Raw genomic sequence first — 18440 nt, forward strand, 5'->3', positions numbered from 1 at the left:
ATGCAAAAAGCAGATGAATGCTCATTAGAATTAGGTTCAGTGCAGGATATGCTGATCCAGTTGCAAAAATTGAGTACTTATGTAATTTTAGACAAGAATCAAGAAATAATATTAAATTATATCATTAGCAATGCTATCGATGCCATTTTTTTCTTCATTTTATTCCAAAAACTAGCCACTATTTCTCCCGAAATGTGTACATCCAGGTGCACGATATATCTGAACATGGAAATCAAAATCACACTCTTATCTTGGTGCATGGTGTACAAAATGTATGGTGTTTTTTATTTAAATATTTTGATTTACTCTCCTTTCAATCAAAATGACTACCTCTGATCAAAAAAAGGTAAAAAAAGTAATTTAAAAAAGACTTGGTTATCAATCATTTAACACAAGAACCACCACAGTAGTTATTTTAGTGTAAGTAAAAAGAACAGCGTTTACAGTAGAATATACAATGTTCATAAACATCTGTGTACTTTTAACATTGTATTTCAGGTTTTCGCTGCTTCCTTGCTAACTATGTGAAGAGATCAGATATCCTGCATTAAACTTTTGCCACCCTTAACTAAATAACATTCAACATCAATTTGCAGATAAGCATTCACAGTTACAATAATAAGCAATAAAAAATAAACAAACAAAGAACACATCTAGATGCCCTATAATAACTCCTCTACCTTTCAGAGAATAAACTATTCTACCCTAGAAGCAGTAAACTGTTCAACTAATAAAAGAATGGCATTTGCAGGTTATTATTATTAATTATACTATAACCAAACATATCCTTTTATCCGATGAATAGATTAGAAACCGTAAGAGGGATTAATGCCACATATAGATGTTAGTTGAGCTGCCTGTGACTGCTAGCACTACCTCTCTGATACATTGTAACAGAAGTATGTTAGTTTTAATGTTGTGTGTGATGGTTACCAAGAGAATACTGAACCTTTAAAACACGTGGTTACTATAAGATCCTGAGCAGCCTCAGACTGTTTAGTGCTCTAGCTCACAGCAATATCTGCACTAAGTTGCTACCTTTTGCTGGTAACCTTGTCAGTGTATCAAAATAATATTACAAAAAAAAAAAAAAAAAAAAAAAAAAAAAAATCATTAAATCAAGCAGTCTTAGCTGGCCTGTTTTGGAACGAATACCAAGTGTATACAGTTACAAGCCTCAGTCACAGAAAAAATTAATGAATTAATAAATAAAATATATATATTTTAAAAAAAGGAAGTGGAGCAAAATTAACTTTAAACTTTTTTAGATTTTCATTGTGGGACTGAATTTAAAATATTTTCTTGCTGTGCCATTGTAAAAAATAAAATAAATCCTGAAGCTTGTAAATGCATCTAAAAGGTTAAAATAAACACGCTGAATTGCTGTCAATTTAAAATGTGTCAGCATCACTGAGGTTCAAACCCTTAACCACAACTCCCAGTCCTCCTGCGTGTGTCCTGCTGCATGGTACCTGTATTTTCCAATAATGTCTTTGGTGTATTGGGTCTGTTGATGATCTCCACCAGCTGATGTAACACCATAGAAATGTATGGCTGCATTTCAGCACCTGAACAAGACAGAACCCTTTGAATATACGATTCAGCTCAACAAACCATCCTAAGTGATTGGTACATTTCATACAAAAACATTGTGCATAAAACAATCCAGTGCTTTCCAGTATGCAACGCATACCTTCCTCCTAAGCAATAAAGGGTTAATCTTGAATAAAGAGATGCCAAAAAAAAAAAAAAAAAAAAAAAAAAACACATGTACCCAGAGTTAGGAGTCTCAACAAAGGCAAGACAAGAGCTTTTACATTTAAGCAGGACATAAATGACAACCTATGTGCTACCATTGAAACACTTTTGCTTTGTTAGAATTCAGCTTCTAGAATTCTGGTTAATCTTTATATTAGTTGCCAGGATACATACCCATCTGAATTGAAATCTCACCAATCGCCCATGTAGCATTGTTGCACACAGAAATTAATTCAGGATTGAGGTTAGTGCCCAAAATTGGCATGAAATCAGCTGTGTAAAAGAAAAAAGAAAAAAGACAACAGTATAATTTATTACACTAGATGTTTTACTTTTAAGTTCACAATAGTTGAATTGCATATGAACTTGATACATTACCAATGCATGGCTTGACATGCTGGAAACATGCCTTGGTTAGATCACCCAACAAGGCAAAGGAACTCTGCCGGACCTCTGGCATTTTATCCTGAAATGCAATAGAAAGTATAGTGCGAGGCTTTTATATTAGCCTTATTTAATATTAAGACCCAATAGCTTTAAAGGCTTGGAAGATGACTGTCAAACTTCCTGCTAGAAAATATTCTCAATGAAGCATGCTGTGCCAGTGATTGTTCTTTAACTCAGAAAACAGCATGTTCGGTAGTAATTAGTCACTGAGGCTTTACAATCAGTTTCACATAGAACTGTCAATTTTGAGCACAGGTTTCCAACTGGATTTCTGTGCCTTACTCAGGTTGAAAAACATTACTTTTAATTGTGCGGGCAACTTAATAAGACTGTATGTAGACTGGACTCTGTTCCTGCTGCCCTCAAGCTTGCCAGTTACACCGGTACTCAAAAAACTCTCCCTTGACCCAGCTGACTTATCTAATTTCCGTCCCATCTCGAATCTCCATTTTCTCTCAAAAACTCGAAAGGGCTGTAGCCAGTCAGCTGATGAAACATCTCACAGACAACAATCTGCTTTAATCTCTACAGTCTGGTTTCCAGCCGCATCACACTACTGAAACTGCTCTGCTACGGATTGTAAATGACCTCCTGCTCAATGCTGATGCTGGTGCTCCCTCTGCACTTGTCCTTCTTGACCTAACAGCTGCTTTTGACACCAAAGATCATGGCATTCTTATTGACTACCTTCAGAAGTATGCTGGAATCTCTGGAACCTGTCTCTCCCGATGTCCTCTTACCTATCCAGACACATGCAGTCTGTTTTTTATGCTGGATGCACTGGTGTCGCAAACCCAGTCACTTGTGGTGTCCCCCAAGGATATGTTCTTGGGCCCCATCTCTTCAAAATCTACATGCTTCCCTTGGGTCACCTCATCCGCCAACACAGTCTCATGTTTCACTCCTATGCTGACGACACCCAGCTCTACTTAAAACTCAACCCTGGTAGCCCCTCTGCCTGCATTCAAAGACACCGAGGCCTGGATGTCTGCCAATTTTCTTCAACTGAACAGTAACAACTCTGAACTCGTTCTAGTAGGATCTAAAACTCAACTCAAGAATCTCAATATAGCTGCTTGAACCTCGGAAACTGTCTGCTGATGCCTTCCCCCACAGTACGAAGCCTTGGTGTACTTCTTGTCAACAACCTCTTCTTTGATCCCCACATCTCCTCCGTGGTCAAATCTTCCTTCTACCGTCTTCGAAACATCGCCAAAGCCCGTCCCTACTCTAGATACTTTGTCATGCATTTGCCTCCTCTCAACTCAACTACTGCAACTCTATATGGTGGTCTCCCAACACGCACCATAAACCGACTGCAGCTAGTTCATAATACTGCTGCCAGGATCCTCACCAGATGTAAAAAATGTGATCACTGGCTACCTGTAAAGTTCAGTATTATGTTAAAACTCTCCTGCTCACCTACAATGCCCTTCATCACACAGGTATCGAGTACCTCCTCAACCTGCTGACTCGCTAGGTCCCTGCCCGCAAGCCGAGGTCCTCTGGCCTGCTTGTTATCTCCAAGCAAAAGTGCACCACACTTGGACAATGCTCATTTAGCTTCATGGCTCCGACTCTTTGGAACTCTCTCCCAGTTTTGGTGTGTGATGCTCCCACAGTCGCTAGCTTTAAATCAACTTTCAAAACCCACCTGTTCTCTTTTGCTTTCCAGGCTCCTTAAGCCGGATATCTGCTTTAAGCTGCTGCTACTATTTCACATATGTTATAATCATGTATTATGCACTTTCCACTATATTTAATGTACCATTTAATGCATTATGCACTTTCACTATTTAGTGTACTATTTCATGTACCATGCTACTACCATGTATTATGTACTTTCAACTGTATTTAATGTATCATGCTTTTTTTTTTTTACTGTATATCATATATAATGCATTTCTCTATTTTAAGTATTATGGATTTTCTTCTATTTACTGCATCTTCTAAAGCGCTTTGTGATGGTGTTCCACTATGAAAGGCACTATATAAAATAAAGATTGACTGAAGTGAAGCTACAGCTAGCTAGATTTATTCCAGTCCTGACACGTCAAAATGGAAAACGCACCCATTTCAGTTCTGAATGCTATTGCACGTATACTTGAAGCACGTTTGTAGGAACAGGGAGACGAGAACAGTTATTCCATCTATTAGTTATCATTCCATTGCCTTTGTGAAACAAGCTCCAATTGTCTCAGCCCAATGTCTTATGTATAGGTGTTCCCATCATAATGTCACCAGGGCAATTCAAAATCCATGAACTGCGTAAGAATTGTACTTTTAAAATCTCCAACGGTGGCCCCTTTAGAGCCAAGCCAGTTAGTGAGTAGCCAAAAAGCAACAGATGCTCATGGCACGCTTGAAACTACATAGTCTCCCACATTACCAATCTAGCACCCCATAAAATAAATAGGTAAATAAATAAATAAATAAATAAACATAAGTAAATAAAAATTGTCCATTACCTGCATACACTGATACATCAATGTCAGAATATTGCTGCGCGCCACCAGTTGCTCGATGTTGCCACCAAGTCCTTCAGCAAGGCCACTGAGCAAATCAAGAGCTACAATCATAAAATCTTTGTCTGGCACTTCATACTGATCCGGCTGGGCGTTGTGCAGCTGCCAATGACAGGGTCATTCATAAAAATGTGATTACACCACACACTTAACTGTGTTACATTTACATGCCCTGCAACTTACCACTGTGACATTTCTTTGCAAGCTAACTGGAACTAATAGGCAAAGTTATTTTAACAGCAAAATTATTTTAAAATGGGTTAGAGAAAACTATTGAACAAATTGTTTGCAAAAAAATAAACAATAATCTTAAATTTTCCACTTCATAATGAAGGATTATATGTGTTTTCATAGCTGAAAGACACTGATAATATAAACACATTACATTTCTAGACAAAAACAATTATGTGATTTCCATCTTCTGAATGAGGCTCATTTGAAAGTTTGGTCATATGGCCAGATGATTTGCAATTCTGAAGAGACCAATGTTTGCACATTTGCTTAAAATATCCTACACAAGCTATCACCACTAACACAGCATGTTCTGTATTGGGGTGACCATCGCTTTCTTCCACTTTTGGCTGAATGCCAGTTGTCAGACAGTAGACACAGTGAAGCTGTGCTCAGCTACACAAACAGATGAGCTATTTTGGCTTCAAACTAGTAACTGGCTTCCAGGATCCTATTTAGAGAATGCATCTGACTAAACACCTCAGCAAATCTTACTTTTAGAACCACGGGGGGCAGGGCAGACAGTCAAGTAGTATTTATATCTTGATCATGCGTTGGCCCCTCTCACACACTTCCTTTAGGCAATACAGGTCCCTACATCTGTCTCACTGCTAGCCCCTCTGCTAGGCCCCTTCTTCAATTGAGCTGCAGGTCCCAGCTTTATGTCCAAACCACAAGATGGAGCCTTGCTTTACACAGTTTCTTAGACTACCTTTTAGGCAGCACTGAGACAGCAACTAGTCCCAAACAGAGTCTAATGCAATTCTTTGCAGTCCCAAAAAAAAAAAACCAAAAGTACAATTACAACGCCACATTCAATTTTACAGGAAAACTTAAATAGAGGCTATTTTCCACATGACCCACAGGTTTTCCTGTAAGTATATTGCAATTTACCCAAGTAACGGGAGTGTTGCGTCACATTGAGCACTGTTAATTTGCTGGAAAATGGGAGTCTTACATTTGACCAAGAAAAAGGTAAAACTGTCTTAGATCCAGTACAAGAACAAACACTGGAGCTATAACCTAGCTAACAAATTCAATATGCTTATGAATTCAGGAACCTCTTAAATACTTGCCATGGCTTGTGCTAGAGTTTTCTGTACCAGGTTCACACAGCGCTGGTACACAGGCTCACAGTATGGGAGGAAGCCAGACTGCAGGGCAGTGGCAACTGAAGACAGGCACTGTTGTGAACAAAAAGAGAACAATTTGCAGCTTAAACACAAATCAAGCACGTGAAGCAGCAGGCTTGTTTACAATCGAAGAAGCTATCGCAACGCTCCTCTACAAAAGCGCCTTTTTGTTTTGTTTTTTTAATCGGATGAATAGCAATATATTTGTTGGCTTGTTTTCTTTTTCGTGCAACGTTTGAAATTAAAAATAGCATGTGTATAAATATTGAATGTAAAGCAGTCACATCAGTAGTGCAGAACCCACAGAAAGTTCCACCACGTTGATGAAATACAGATAACCCATGAAGGAAATGCAGGGGCAGCAAGTTCAGAGAAGTACTCATTACAATGCTAGTTAGGGTGAATCACAGCTGATCCAGGCATAGGAGTCACTACAATGGAAACCTAATGTATTAGAATATAGTCGAGAATGAATTTAAATGTAAAAAAACAAAAACGCACCTAAAGGACAACCAAATACACTAAATGTTACCTTTCATAGTCAGTTCTCCCCAGGAATTCTGTACAGCTGGACATTATAGCCAAGAGCACTTTTAATGAAAAAATAAACTTACCTTAAATATATAATACAACAAAGAATTTGAATAATGTGTTGTCTCTTGTTGACTGTATCTGGTTGCGCTTTTTTATGTTCTACATTTTTTTTTTTTCTGTTTTTTATTATGGTAAATTACCGTGCTTATTTATACACTCTGATTTGACTGGGGAAAGATAATGTGGCGTAATTGAAGTTCACACAAAAAAAACGGTAACCTCTTCACTTCCTTTTTAGCTTAATTACTGAGCTTATTGCTTTATTTAAATTGTTTTCTTCATGTTAAGTTATCATGGCATTTTGTTAATGCACGTCTTTGTTTTTCACTGTTCTACATTTTTTGAATGCAACTGTTCATTTTAACCATTTTTGTTTACACAACAGTACTCACACATTTTTGGTCACATCATAACTGTTGCATGAAACCAGGGTGTAATAACCCAGCACCTCTGCACTTAAGCATTTGTAGGTCAGCTGACAACAGCTAGTATCCCATCACACCTTTCTTCTTAAAGGTGTTTAGCCTCTATAAATGAACCCCCAATACATCTCACAAGCACCTGGGTACATAGTGTTATGATATCACAACAAAAGGAATTAACTTTTTTTTTGGGTGCATATGTATAGCTATTATGTACTATATATCACTTTACAGTTCAATAATACCAGAAAAAATGGACAATGATAATACCCAAGAATAATCTTAATATATTTATTAATAAAGTAGCCAGAGCAAATATAGTATTAGGCAGTGGATTGCGCCGATCGTCGGCATATTTTGACCGCCTGCATTCATTGTCACTATTTTTGCTTTGAAAATAATTGCTTATTTTTTTAGCAGTTATTTAACGTTTTAGCCTCTCGAAGTGCTGAACACAGAAAACCCACCCCTTCAACTCTCCGATTGGTTCAATGTTGTGTCAAGATGTAACACAGCTGTCATGTGGTATCAAGATATTTTTCACCCAGCAACGCGCAACTGATCTAATCTGCTAGAAGCAGAATCAATCCTTATTGTTAAAGGCACAGTAGCATCTGCAAGACAGGCAGATCAGGTTTTTTCAGCCAGGAGGAGACAGACACTTTGCTGGGCAGCCCATCCGGCTGAAAAGGCCTGGGGAGAACCCTAATAGTGTCTTAAAATTATCAATGACCTATCCTCCAACTGATGGAAAACACAAACTCCATTATTTATACTTTAAAAAACCTCACAGGATTCACAGATGTGATTTCACTTTCACACATTTGAGTTTGGCCCATTGCTGGGATAAGCAGTTTAGTCACATGCAGGAGGTACCTCTAGCAAAGGAAATAGATCCTTGTCTTCATCCTTCAGCTGATTCCATTTCTGGATGAGAGGCGGCATCAGCATCTCTATGTACTCCTGCAGATTGGTGGGGGGGGAGGGGGGGGGACGGACACACTTTTGAAACTGTTCTTAATGAATAAATCTATAAAACAAAAACAACCACCACAAAAGTGCAAAATGACTTACTGGTTTGTTCAAATGGTGGCCTACTGAGTCAGCAAGAGTGCCTATAGCATCATACAGGATGAGAAGGTTCTTGTGCTGGTATTTGCTAAAAGCGAATACAAGGGTGTCGAGTATATAACCGAGGTAGGGCACTAACTCCGTACAGGCCTCCTCTTCTAGTGTAGCAAAGGCACTGAGGGAGAATTAGAAAGAAAACGCTTTAAAATGGCGAGGGGTTGGCTGATCAAACCACTTTCCCAAAGTGTTTTTATACATACAATTTTGAATGTGAACAAAAAGCTTTTAAAACATAATTGGAAGTAAAGAGAAATGGAATCTGTTTTCCAAATATCATCCCTCTCTTCAAAATTCAGTGCATTATTACACCTTTGCATGCGCTGGGTTGTATGAAAACACAATCCCTCAATGCATAAACACCAAACAGCAACAACCTCGCCCCTCTCCCTGGCTCTTCATGGAAAAGCAGACACATTACATTAAATCACAACATGTAAGCTTGTAATATGGCCTGGTCAGTAATTTCAATTATTTCTTTACCAGGGCTGTTTTCTGACATCAACACACCACCACTTGGGATGAAAAACATTCTAACTGATGGGACTGTAATGTATCACCAGGGTATAGTACCATCACATAATTCACTTGAAACTTTTACACAGTGGTGGAAACTGGATCTCAACATTAACAGTTCCTTCAGTGAAACCTTTCAAAAAGCACAGGCTCCACATTTCATCTCAATACCATCAGACGGCACCAGCGATTGTACCAAAATACCTCGTCTAGGCTATGTTTTTGATACTTATATATTACATCAAAAACCTGCCTCTGCCATTTTTATCAACCGGAAACCAACCACAAAACTAATAAAGTAGCTCAAGCACACTGTAAAAATGGTGTTAAGCAGTTAGAAAATGTGCTTTATTAAACTTACTGAAGGCATTACCCTTTACCCATTACCCACAGTTCACACAAACAACTATATTGTAACAGAAAGCAGGATCCCACTGTCAAGACTTAAGAAATTCCAATTTGAATGAATCATTACTGGGGAAGAGAAATTATTTTTAAAAGGCTAGTCAATGAATCCTCTCAATACAGTTTAGCTGTATGTGCCCATCATACTGAAACCTGCGCGTCTCACCTGCAGGCTGCTTCCTGTACTCGCTTGTTGCCGTCCAGGATGCGTTTCAGCAGTTCGGTCATTAGCGGCTTCAGGTAGGTATCTGGGGGCTGACTGACAACCCAGTGTGCATAGCGGCTAAGGGTCCAGCATGTAATGGAGCGGACAAGAGCCTTCTTGTCAGACAGGCACTGAACGAGGTGGGGGATAAGCTCCGGGAGATACAGGATCATACCCTGCATGCAGCCTGGGAGGAGAACACAACAGAAATGTAGTCTGTCATGTTCATTTCAATAATTTGATTAAAAAAATCATCCCGTCATTATTTGCGTGCAACTAAGCTGCGTGACTGACAGAGTTAGGATTGGACTACCGAGTTGCGTGACAGCTATAGAAGCTTCACATAATGCTGCTGTATGTTTAGAAAGCAAAGGGAATAATGAATAAATAATGATGTGTCTGACTGGGGAGTGCAGAGATAACAAACCAATAGTAGGCTCTGGTCTGTGGGAGATAGGGCATTTTGCTGCTATGCACCCAAGTTATGGAAGGCCTTTCCACAGACAATTAAGGATTAAAAAAAATGTTGATATTTTTAAGTCACTTCACGCATCTTTTTAAATTGGCATATCAGCCTATGTAGATCTGTTTTTATGAATTAATATAGTATGTGTGTTCTGTTCGCTATGTTTTAATCTGAGTGATAATTTACGATTATGTGTTAGTGTGTTTTTAGATTGTAAAGCGGTTTGAGATGTGCTGCATGAATTGCGTTATATAAAATAAAGATTATTATGTTGTACGTTAGAAACGTTGATTGATTAACAAAAACTGTGGCTCCACCTAGTGGTAATGCACCAAGACATTAAAGCATGCCTTCAGTGAACGCTGCACATTATTATTTACTGTGTTTGTATAGTTTTGTGAAAAACAGCTTCCTTTTGCAGGAGCTGCATCTTACATAACACATGACTGCCAGAGTTATCTTATCACTAGATTGCACTGCATCAATCATTCCGTCTACCAAAAATATATCCCTCAGAAACACAAATGCATCCGGTTTCAGGTAAAGATCCTGCAGCAAGTGGAAGCAGGAGGAGTAAAGAAGAGTGCCAGAGAAGGCTTTTACTGGCCTTCAGCGATGGCTCCCAGAACCAAGATGCCGGACTCCTTGATCACCCATTCGGGGTGGAAGAGCAGCTCCTTCAGCAGAGGGAGGAGGTGAGGCAGGAGCTCGTCCCGGAACACATTAGCAAGGACATCCAGTGCAGCTGCAGAACATTTCCCTAGAGTGAGAGAGGAGGTTAGACAGCGTGCAACTTGAACAGCTAGCCTAGCCCAGCTGAACCACAACATGTCACCTCAATTACATGTACAGCTATGGCCAAAAGTTTTCCTTCGCTATATACATAGTTAACTCATTTTGCTTCATAAATTTGAATGAAACCTGCTGAAAAATGTTACGTTAATATATTAAATTATACAACGCTTTGTAGTTTTCCAAATATACTTAATGGAAAACTGACAAATTGAAAAATGTGACATTTTGAAATCTTTCCCTGCACTACTCAGTGAAAAATACATACATAAATGAATTAACACATAAACACATTGCCATGAGCTTTACAGTCTGTACTTTATTGTAAAATAATAAAATATTGTACAGATACTCTCATATATAACCATTACATTTCTATCACCATAAAACAGATTTGTCAATCTTCATGTTTTAATAGTTTCAAATCAATGGATTGGGTATGTCCAATAAATAACTAATATTGCACATGTTCAAATACAGTAAAAATAAATAAAAATTAACTATATACCGTATTACTTCAAATTCGAGCCGCCCTAGTATTGAGGCCGCAGTCATATCAGCTTTATAATAGATGCCGCCCTTGAATAAACGCTGCTATCAATATAGAAACATTAAGGTGTTTACACAGTAAATAAACACTTACAGTACAGCATAACATTACCAACAGAAACAAAACAAACTGAATAAACTTAAATACGGTAAACATTATTTAAATACAATTCATGGAAATAAAACATACCGTAATACTGCTACCCAGCTATTTCAGTCAAACGTTTGAGTTATTTTTTTCCTTTTCTGAAATACGGGTAATCTTTTCAGAAAATAAATAAATAAATAAAAATAAAAACTTAAATACTGCAAACTGGACCACAAACAAAAAAGAAAACGCGGACCGGACCGCTATAAGCTACCGGTACTGGTATGTGTCCTCATCTATTCAAACGCAACTTCATCTGTATCGTCCTCCTCCAGCTCATTTTCCTCCTCTTCACTTCTATAGCCATCAGGTGTGCTGGTATTGGGAAGGATGAGCTCCCGTGCAGCTTCTGCTATTCCTCCACTTTTTGTACAGTGTATTAGATCCGGGTCAGCAGTCGTTATTCCACAAGTTGCAAATGATGTCGCTGTGCAACGCTTCCCATACTTTTTTTTTCCACTCCACCATCTGAAGCTGTGTAGGAGCTCGGATTTCCGTGTGCTGTTAAATTGTGCGCACATTCAGGTAGTTGCAGTCACTCCTCATAGAATTCACAATACTTTGATTTAAATGGAGCATTCCAAGAAACATCAGCTGGCTGCACCAATTTTGTACAGCTGCCAGGAATGCAAGCCGTTTTTGTTTTTGTCTCCTGGAGAGTTGCACTACCTCATACGTTAGATGACCTCGACATGGATCACAAAAAAGAAGTCGTGTTTGAAAGCTAAACCTTCCCCAAACCTGTCGAATTTTGTTGGTCAGGAGTCACCCATCCATTTGGAGAAAATTCAATTGTCACTCCCTGAGCATCCCTCGGCATGTGTTTCCCTTTAAAAACAACAAACTGTGGAAGCTTGCGGCCATCAGCCATTGCAGCCAAGCAAACCGTCACCCTGCTTTTCTCGTTACCTGCTGTTATAATGGGTACTTCCTTAACCCCACGAAACTCAACTGTACACTCAGCCGGCATGCCTGCCCAGACCGCTGTCTCATCCATCCCTCCGATATCAGACAGCGAGCTGTAAACGTTCTCTCAGTCTGGCAAAAATTAACAAACTGTGCTATCTTCTGAAGCCTTTGCCCAGTTGTGGTTTTAGCACAAATCGTCAAACTGTTTCGCCTCCACAGCTTGCCTTGAAGCTGGGTGCTGCACACAATAATTTCACCTTCAAAGCAACTGCTTTTCGTGTTACCCTTAACTGTCTCCGACGGTCTCAATATCCAGTTGATAAGCTCCTGTCAATATCAGGACGAGCAAGACGAAGTTCCCCACCATACAATCTGTGAAGCTGCGTTCTCTTCTTGAAGCTGAGGTATTTGCTTTCTCCATTCCCTAATGTGATGCTCATCAACTTCTCTTCCAGCTGGTCTATTCCCCTTCTGATCTGCCAGCTCAACAGTTTCAGCTTAAAAGCTAAACTATGATTTTTTTTGCCACCAATATCAAGCTTCACGCGCAATTCTGACAGAACTTTGTCAGATGTTTGTTGCCATAGTAAGCTTTATGAAAACCAACTAGAGTCAAAAACTGCTTTTAAAATTTTACTGCTTTTACTTAATTTTACACACGGTAATATTACTGTGAACCACAAAAAAGTGTGATTACAGTATACTAAGCGCAGGCTCAACTGAATGTCATGTCATGTGACACCTTTCACTGACAAAATCTAAATCACAGCAAGTACTATAGGCAAGGGGAACTGCTTTGTAATACTATAAATAAATTATGGAAGTACCAAATACGTTATGTCCTTTTTGTCTTACTATTTTATTGAGTGGACCATGCATTACAAAAAAATGACACTGTAAAAACAAAAGTTCAACATAGAAAAAACAGAAACCCGTGGCTAAAAAAAATAAATAAATAAAAACCACAGCAGGCTGCTTTTTCAAAGTAGCTCAATTTGGAGACGTGGACATGGCACCCCTGTACAGCTACCGTACAGTAACGCTTCCAAATCATGTAATAAAATACTGCAGCGTTTGTAAATCATAGAATTACTAATAATGACCGCCCCTCATTTAAGGGCCGCAGTCGCCTTAATCAATTTAAAATAAACGCAGCCGCGCCAAATTGAAGTAATACGGTGTACTTTTTATATATGCAATGTTAAATATAAACAAACAAACAAACAAATAAATAAATAAAATTCCAAACAGGTAATTGCTCCTACTCAAATTCCAGTCGGAAATAGTGTCGTCATCATCAAGTTCGTCGTCATCATCGTCATCCTCCTCGATGCCTTCTGCCTCGTGCTGCTGTGCCACGGTGCGAGATCGGTGGAAACGGGGCCGGATGTCTTGCTCGCTGTCCGGAATCGCTTCATCCTCCTCCACGTCTCCCTTAAAAAACAAAGAAAACTACATTAGCAACCAGTCGGGCCAGAGGAAAATTCACTGCAACACAAAACGCAATACAAGCAGGTTTCTCTTAGCCTGCAATTATCAAGTATGCATCTCAAACCGTTTTAGTGATGTATGCTGTATGACAGGTGGAGGCTTTGGCATTATTACAGGATACACCTAATCTAACCCAACATACAAAAAAAAAAAAAAATCACACAACATAGCAAGGAATCACTTTTGAATCTCTCAAATAGTAGGTCTACCACCCCATCTTAACTGTGTGATCTTATGCCATCCATTCTTTGTGGCTCCCACTCACAGTTAAACTGGATGCACAGAACCGATCCTCTACAAACAATTAGTAACACGCATATCCCAGCAAAAGTAGAAATTGGAGTAAATTTGTACATCAATATCGTAAATATATACAGACTTGTCATTTTTAATTATGATCTTATTTGTGATGCAGAATAATTGTTTAACCCACCTTGAGCAGAATAATGTCAATTTCAGAGTACTTCATACCATTTACAAGAACAGGGATTAACCTAGAACAGATGCAAACAAAATAAGCTTTAATTAGAAGATATATACATATATAGTTTGTATAATTACAATTTTATAGCATTACGCTGTTTATGAATTTAAATTCCCACAGTATACTGTACACACATACTATATCCCTGTTACTCAGCACATGCATCCCCAGCAAGAAATATTAAACACAAATGGAACACTGGCTTCTATGCATTCATTGCTCTAATGCTGACACCCTTCAAATTTGCTCTGCTATAATGTAAACTTACTTCGAAAGGTGTACACAAAGCACTTCTTTACAGACCGGCTGCTCAGCTAGTGTCAACCAAAACTCACAAGCCTCCAAAGCTACATTCTCATCTTGGTCCTGGGTTCTTTGCAACATGTACTAGAAAAAAATAAAATAAGGAAGGTGTATAATCTGTATAACAACCAACCATGGTAGTCTTATAAATGGTATGCTATGTGGCAGTTCTTTAAACTACATTCACCTTTAAGCACAAGGAACAGGGGCATTTCCCCAGTGCAACAGAATGAATTACAGTACCAAACAGGCAACGGCAGCAGTAGTGCATCATATAGGTGTGGCTACAAAACCCAGTCTAATACAGGGGTATCATAAAACATGGGTCCCATGCTAGCAATGCTATTGTGCCTCGTACTTACTTACATGAGGACCCAATGCACAATGTTACTCTTTTTTTTTTTTTTTAAGATCAAACACACTAATTCCCTAAACTAAGATGTAAAAAGTAATCACACATTTAACTAAGCAAATGTGAGACTTTAGAATATATTAATACATTGATAATGGGTTGTCAAAATCTAAATTTTTCCAAATTAATTTTTTTTAAATCGCATAAATATTCCACTCCAGCTAAAAAGATACCGATTTCAGTGAGCACAAGTGAGGACCAGACAGAACAGCATGGCGATCTGGTCCAATCACAACACTAGACCAAGCTAGGACCCAATTCCAGCTCATCACTGTTGAGCATGGCCAGGTCACTTGATCTTCTTCTTCAGTTAAAAAACAAGTTAAAGTAAAAGCTGTCTTTCTTCTACTATGCATTTCATTCAATTGGCTATTTTTGAACTGTCCTACAGAACTGTTGTTCTGTTTTAAAAACAAATTTAAAAACACATCTGGATATTAAAGTGCATTAGCCTTCTCTGGTAGATGGGAGTCTGCTGTGGCATCCTGTGTATGGGTACATTAGTCTTCATGATTTTCCAGTTACAAGGTTACAGAGGAATTCAAAGAGGCTCCCGCAGAGTAATGTAGCATCAAGCAATCTCCTGTTGTGCGGCTCACACCGCATTCCAATTACACACATTCTGGTTTTGCAAGTGCCCAAGTTTATAACAGATTGCCAGCTATTGCAAATCAAAATCTGTTCAATTCCACCTGCATTTCAGCCTACATCTGGGAATAAAGATGCATTACTGCAGGAGGAGAAACCATCTACTGCAAGACAAACAATTCACTTTGTCCAAAGATGTTTAAATTTAACATCAGGTTCTTATTTTCTACAGATAACCTCCAAGTCTAAAGAAAGAAGAATGCATTCTGAACTGTCTCCACAAGGTGGTGCTGCTAACTAAAAATCAAAAGCCTTACTTTGCTTCAAATAGACCACTGCCTATATGGACTTTGTAGTGGCAGTTTTACATGAGGGGGTCGGAGGGTGTGCGAACGCCTAGCTTTACCTCCACAATGTTGTGCATGTGAGGAAGCAGCCGATCCATCCGAACTTCCAGCAGCATCACCAGGGCGCGGCACACATTCTTACGGACCTCAGGCTCTTCGTCAGTGGCCAGTGCAAACAGATTCTGAGGACAGGAAGACATGCAGACATAAAGGAACTCTCCACTTAGAAGTGCCCAATTCAATACAAACTGCAGGTTAAACAGCAAAATAAACATATTTTAAAACATGTTGCATAACCCTTACGGTTTCCTAAAAAACAATAAGGAATATGTAGCCAATTCAGGCTTACAAAACAAAACTATGCATTTTATCATAAAAGTTAAAGAAATGCATTATCCTTTTCAATAAAAGTAACAAAACATTTTCTATATTTCTAGGTTATTTACTCCTCCAATTTAACATATTTTACAATTAATGCAACAAGAACATTGTGTGTGCGTGTGTGTATGTGTGTGTGTGCAGAAGTGGAAGAAAGTTATCTTTACATAACAAAAGAAGAGACAGAAAAGCCCTAAGAAGCCACAAAGAGCTGTAAGACACAAACCCACTGAAGACCCCTTCTGGAAAAACTCACCTCAATAAAAGAATCAATATGTAACATAAGGGCCTGAGTTCTACTAATGATAAACTGGTTGACACAGGCAACAGCATGGGACCTATAAAGGTTAAAAAAACAAACAAAAAAAAGTAATAAAAAAAAATTCTGAATATCTTGCATAGTTAGGTGTCGGCAATCACGTTTCATTGATTATCATGAATCAAGATGCTGCACCTGGAATGAAGACATCAGTTGGCGAAACACTACAGATTTTGTTCTCTTGTTTCCCCCCCTCCAACCAGGCCACTGTCACTTACCACCCCCCTTCCCCACCCCACCCCCAAATTACAGAAGAAATGAACAAAATAAAAGGCCAAATAAACACACAAATAAAAAAACCTTTGGTCCCAGAGTTCACTGTTTCACAAATGTAAATCAATACGTAAAAATAAATTAAATAAAGACTTGAGTTATTCCATGTGTTAATATGAGCTTGATTTCTCTCGTTTGTATATAGGGCCTATTCACACCACACTCTACTTGATGCAAGACCTCACATTTAAAATCATTCAGGGTACAGATTAAAAGTGTTGGTTCCAAATTATTGCATTAGAAAACTGGAGAGGGAACAGCAGACCTTGTTTCCTTGCTGCACCCAAATCATTGCAGATAAGCTCTTTTGTATATTGAGAAATCAGTATCAGTTAATAATTAGATGGAAATTGAAGCTTTCAAATACTTCAGCATAAAACAAACATTAGTTCATCACACAATTTACAGATTTCCTTGGCTGTTTAACTCCAGATATAATATTTCTCCTCCCTCGAGACTGACACTGCAGCCTTCTAAGCACAAATAGAATTAAAGTACATAGATTTATGATTTGCACAGGAACAGTTTTCATATATAATTTTACAGCTACTCTGCAGTGTCTCAACGCTTCAAAATTTTGTATCAGTGGTTTTGTTCCAGATCACATTCCCTGATGTGAACAGATATAACCCCAATCCCCTTAATAAAAGCAGGAGAGCCAAGTCCCTCAGAGTAGCATGTGATGTGAAAAAAAAAAAATGAAGCTCATAGTAATAAACATAGAACAGCCTGAACTGCAATGAGTATTTCCAAACCCCATATTACAATAGACAAAAACTTTGTTTCCCATAGCAACGCGGTAAATATTACTGTTGTTTTCTATTTGGTCAAAAGCAGTGTCAAAAAGGTCACAAGCTGACAGAGGAAAACACACACAACATTTTGTTTTTAACTCTGTGGCATTAAAACATTAGGTCTTCACAACACAAACAAACAAAAACAAATATGTGCAAGTAGCTTGAAACATTAAGGATTATGCAAAAACAATTGCAATATTCAGCCAAGGTGTTAAAGACTGCGGGTATAACTCAAATAAAATGACAACTCAACTACAAAGGCATGGATCATTTATAATCCATTTTCCCCAATGTGTAAAGAGAAGGCTTTTGTATGAAGTGTACAGTATGCAAGCAGATTGCGGCTTGCGTATTACAGGCTATAAAACAAGTCAGTATATCTACCTACACACACACACAATATATAAATATATATATATTATTATACCCACACTGGCTCATAAGAGGAAGCAATATACAATTAAAAAATAACACATTTTTTAAATAATTGATAAACGAGTTACCTAATTTTTGGACTGCTGTGTTTAAAGAACTGCAAGAACTTTGGTATCATGATATTGAGTGGTCGGTCAAGAATATCACTGTCCAGAATTTCAGCTGAATCTTCACAGATCTTCTGAAGCGCTCCAAATGCTCCCTGCAAGAGTCAAATTCAAACCTTGAAAATCACTGATCATTACTCTTGTAACATGCATTTTCAGTCTTATTACCATCGATTCATTCATTATTCACAGCACAGACCACTGACTCAAACATGTCATGTGCTGAAATATTTATTTAAAATACTCACAGTCCAGTGTATGCAGTTGTATATTTAGTC

The 18440-nt window shown here is 38.4% G+C and overlaps 1 protein-coding gene across 2 annotated transcripts in view; it reads right to left on the reverse strand.

Annotated features, from left to right (window-relative positions):
* The window catches only part of LOC121305545 (transportin-1-like), a 34700-nt gene that overhangs the window by 5057 nt on the left and 11203 nt on the right, over positions 1-18440 (reverse strand). For both annotated transcript variants that reach the window (XM_041237211.1, XM_041237214.1), the window contains exons 6-20: positions 18124-18257; positions 16488-16569; positions 15913-16035; positions 14472-14590; positions 14153-14213; positions 13494-13662; positions 10438-10590; positions 9326-9551; positions 8185-8356; positions 7987-8073; positions 6038-6145; positions 4674-4832; positions 2137-2224; positions 1933-2031; positions 1473-1568 (exon numbers count right to left, since the gene is read on the reverse strand). In XM_041237211.1, the coding sequence (XP_041093145.1) occupies positions 1473-1568; positions 1933-2031; positions 2137-2224; positions 4674-4832; positions 6038-6145; positions 7987-8073; positions 8185-8356; positions 9326-9551; positions 10438-10590; positions 13494-13662; positions 14153-14213; positions 14472-14590; positions 15913-16035; positions 16488-16569; positions 18124-18257 (1876 nt within the window). The remainder of the gene's footprint in view (positions 1-1472; positions 1569-1932; positions 2032-2136; positions 2225-4673; positions 4833-6037; positions 6146-7986; positions 8074-8184; positions 8357-9325; positions 9552-10437; positions 10591-13493; positions 13663-14152; positions 14214-14471; positions 14591-15912; positions 16036-16487; positions 16570-18123; positions 18258-18440) is intronic.

This window comes from Polyodon spathula, chromosome 2 (assembly GCF_017654505.1).
Source record: "Polyodon spathula isolate WHYD16114869_AA chromosome 2, ASM1765450v1, whole genome shotgun sequence".
In the NCBI taxonomy this organism is placed as follows: domain Eukaryota; kingdom Metazoa; phylum Chordata; class Actinopteri; order Acipenseriformes; family Polyodontidae; genus Polyodon; species Polyodon spathula.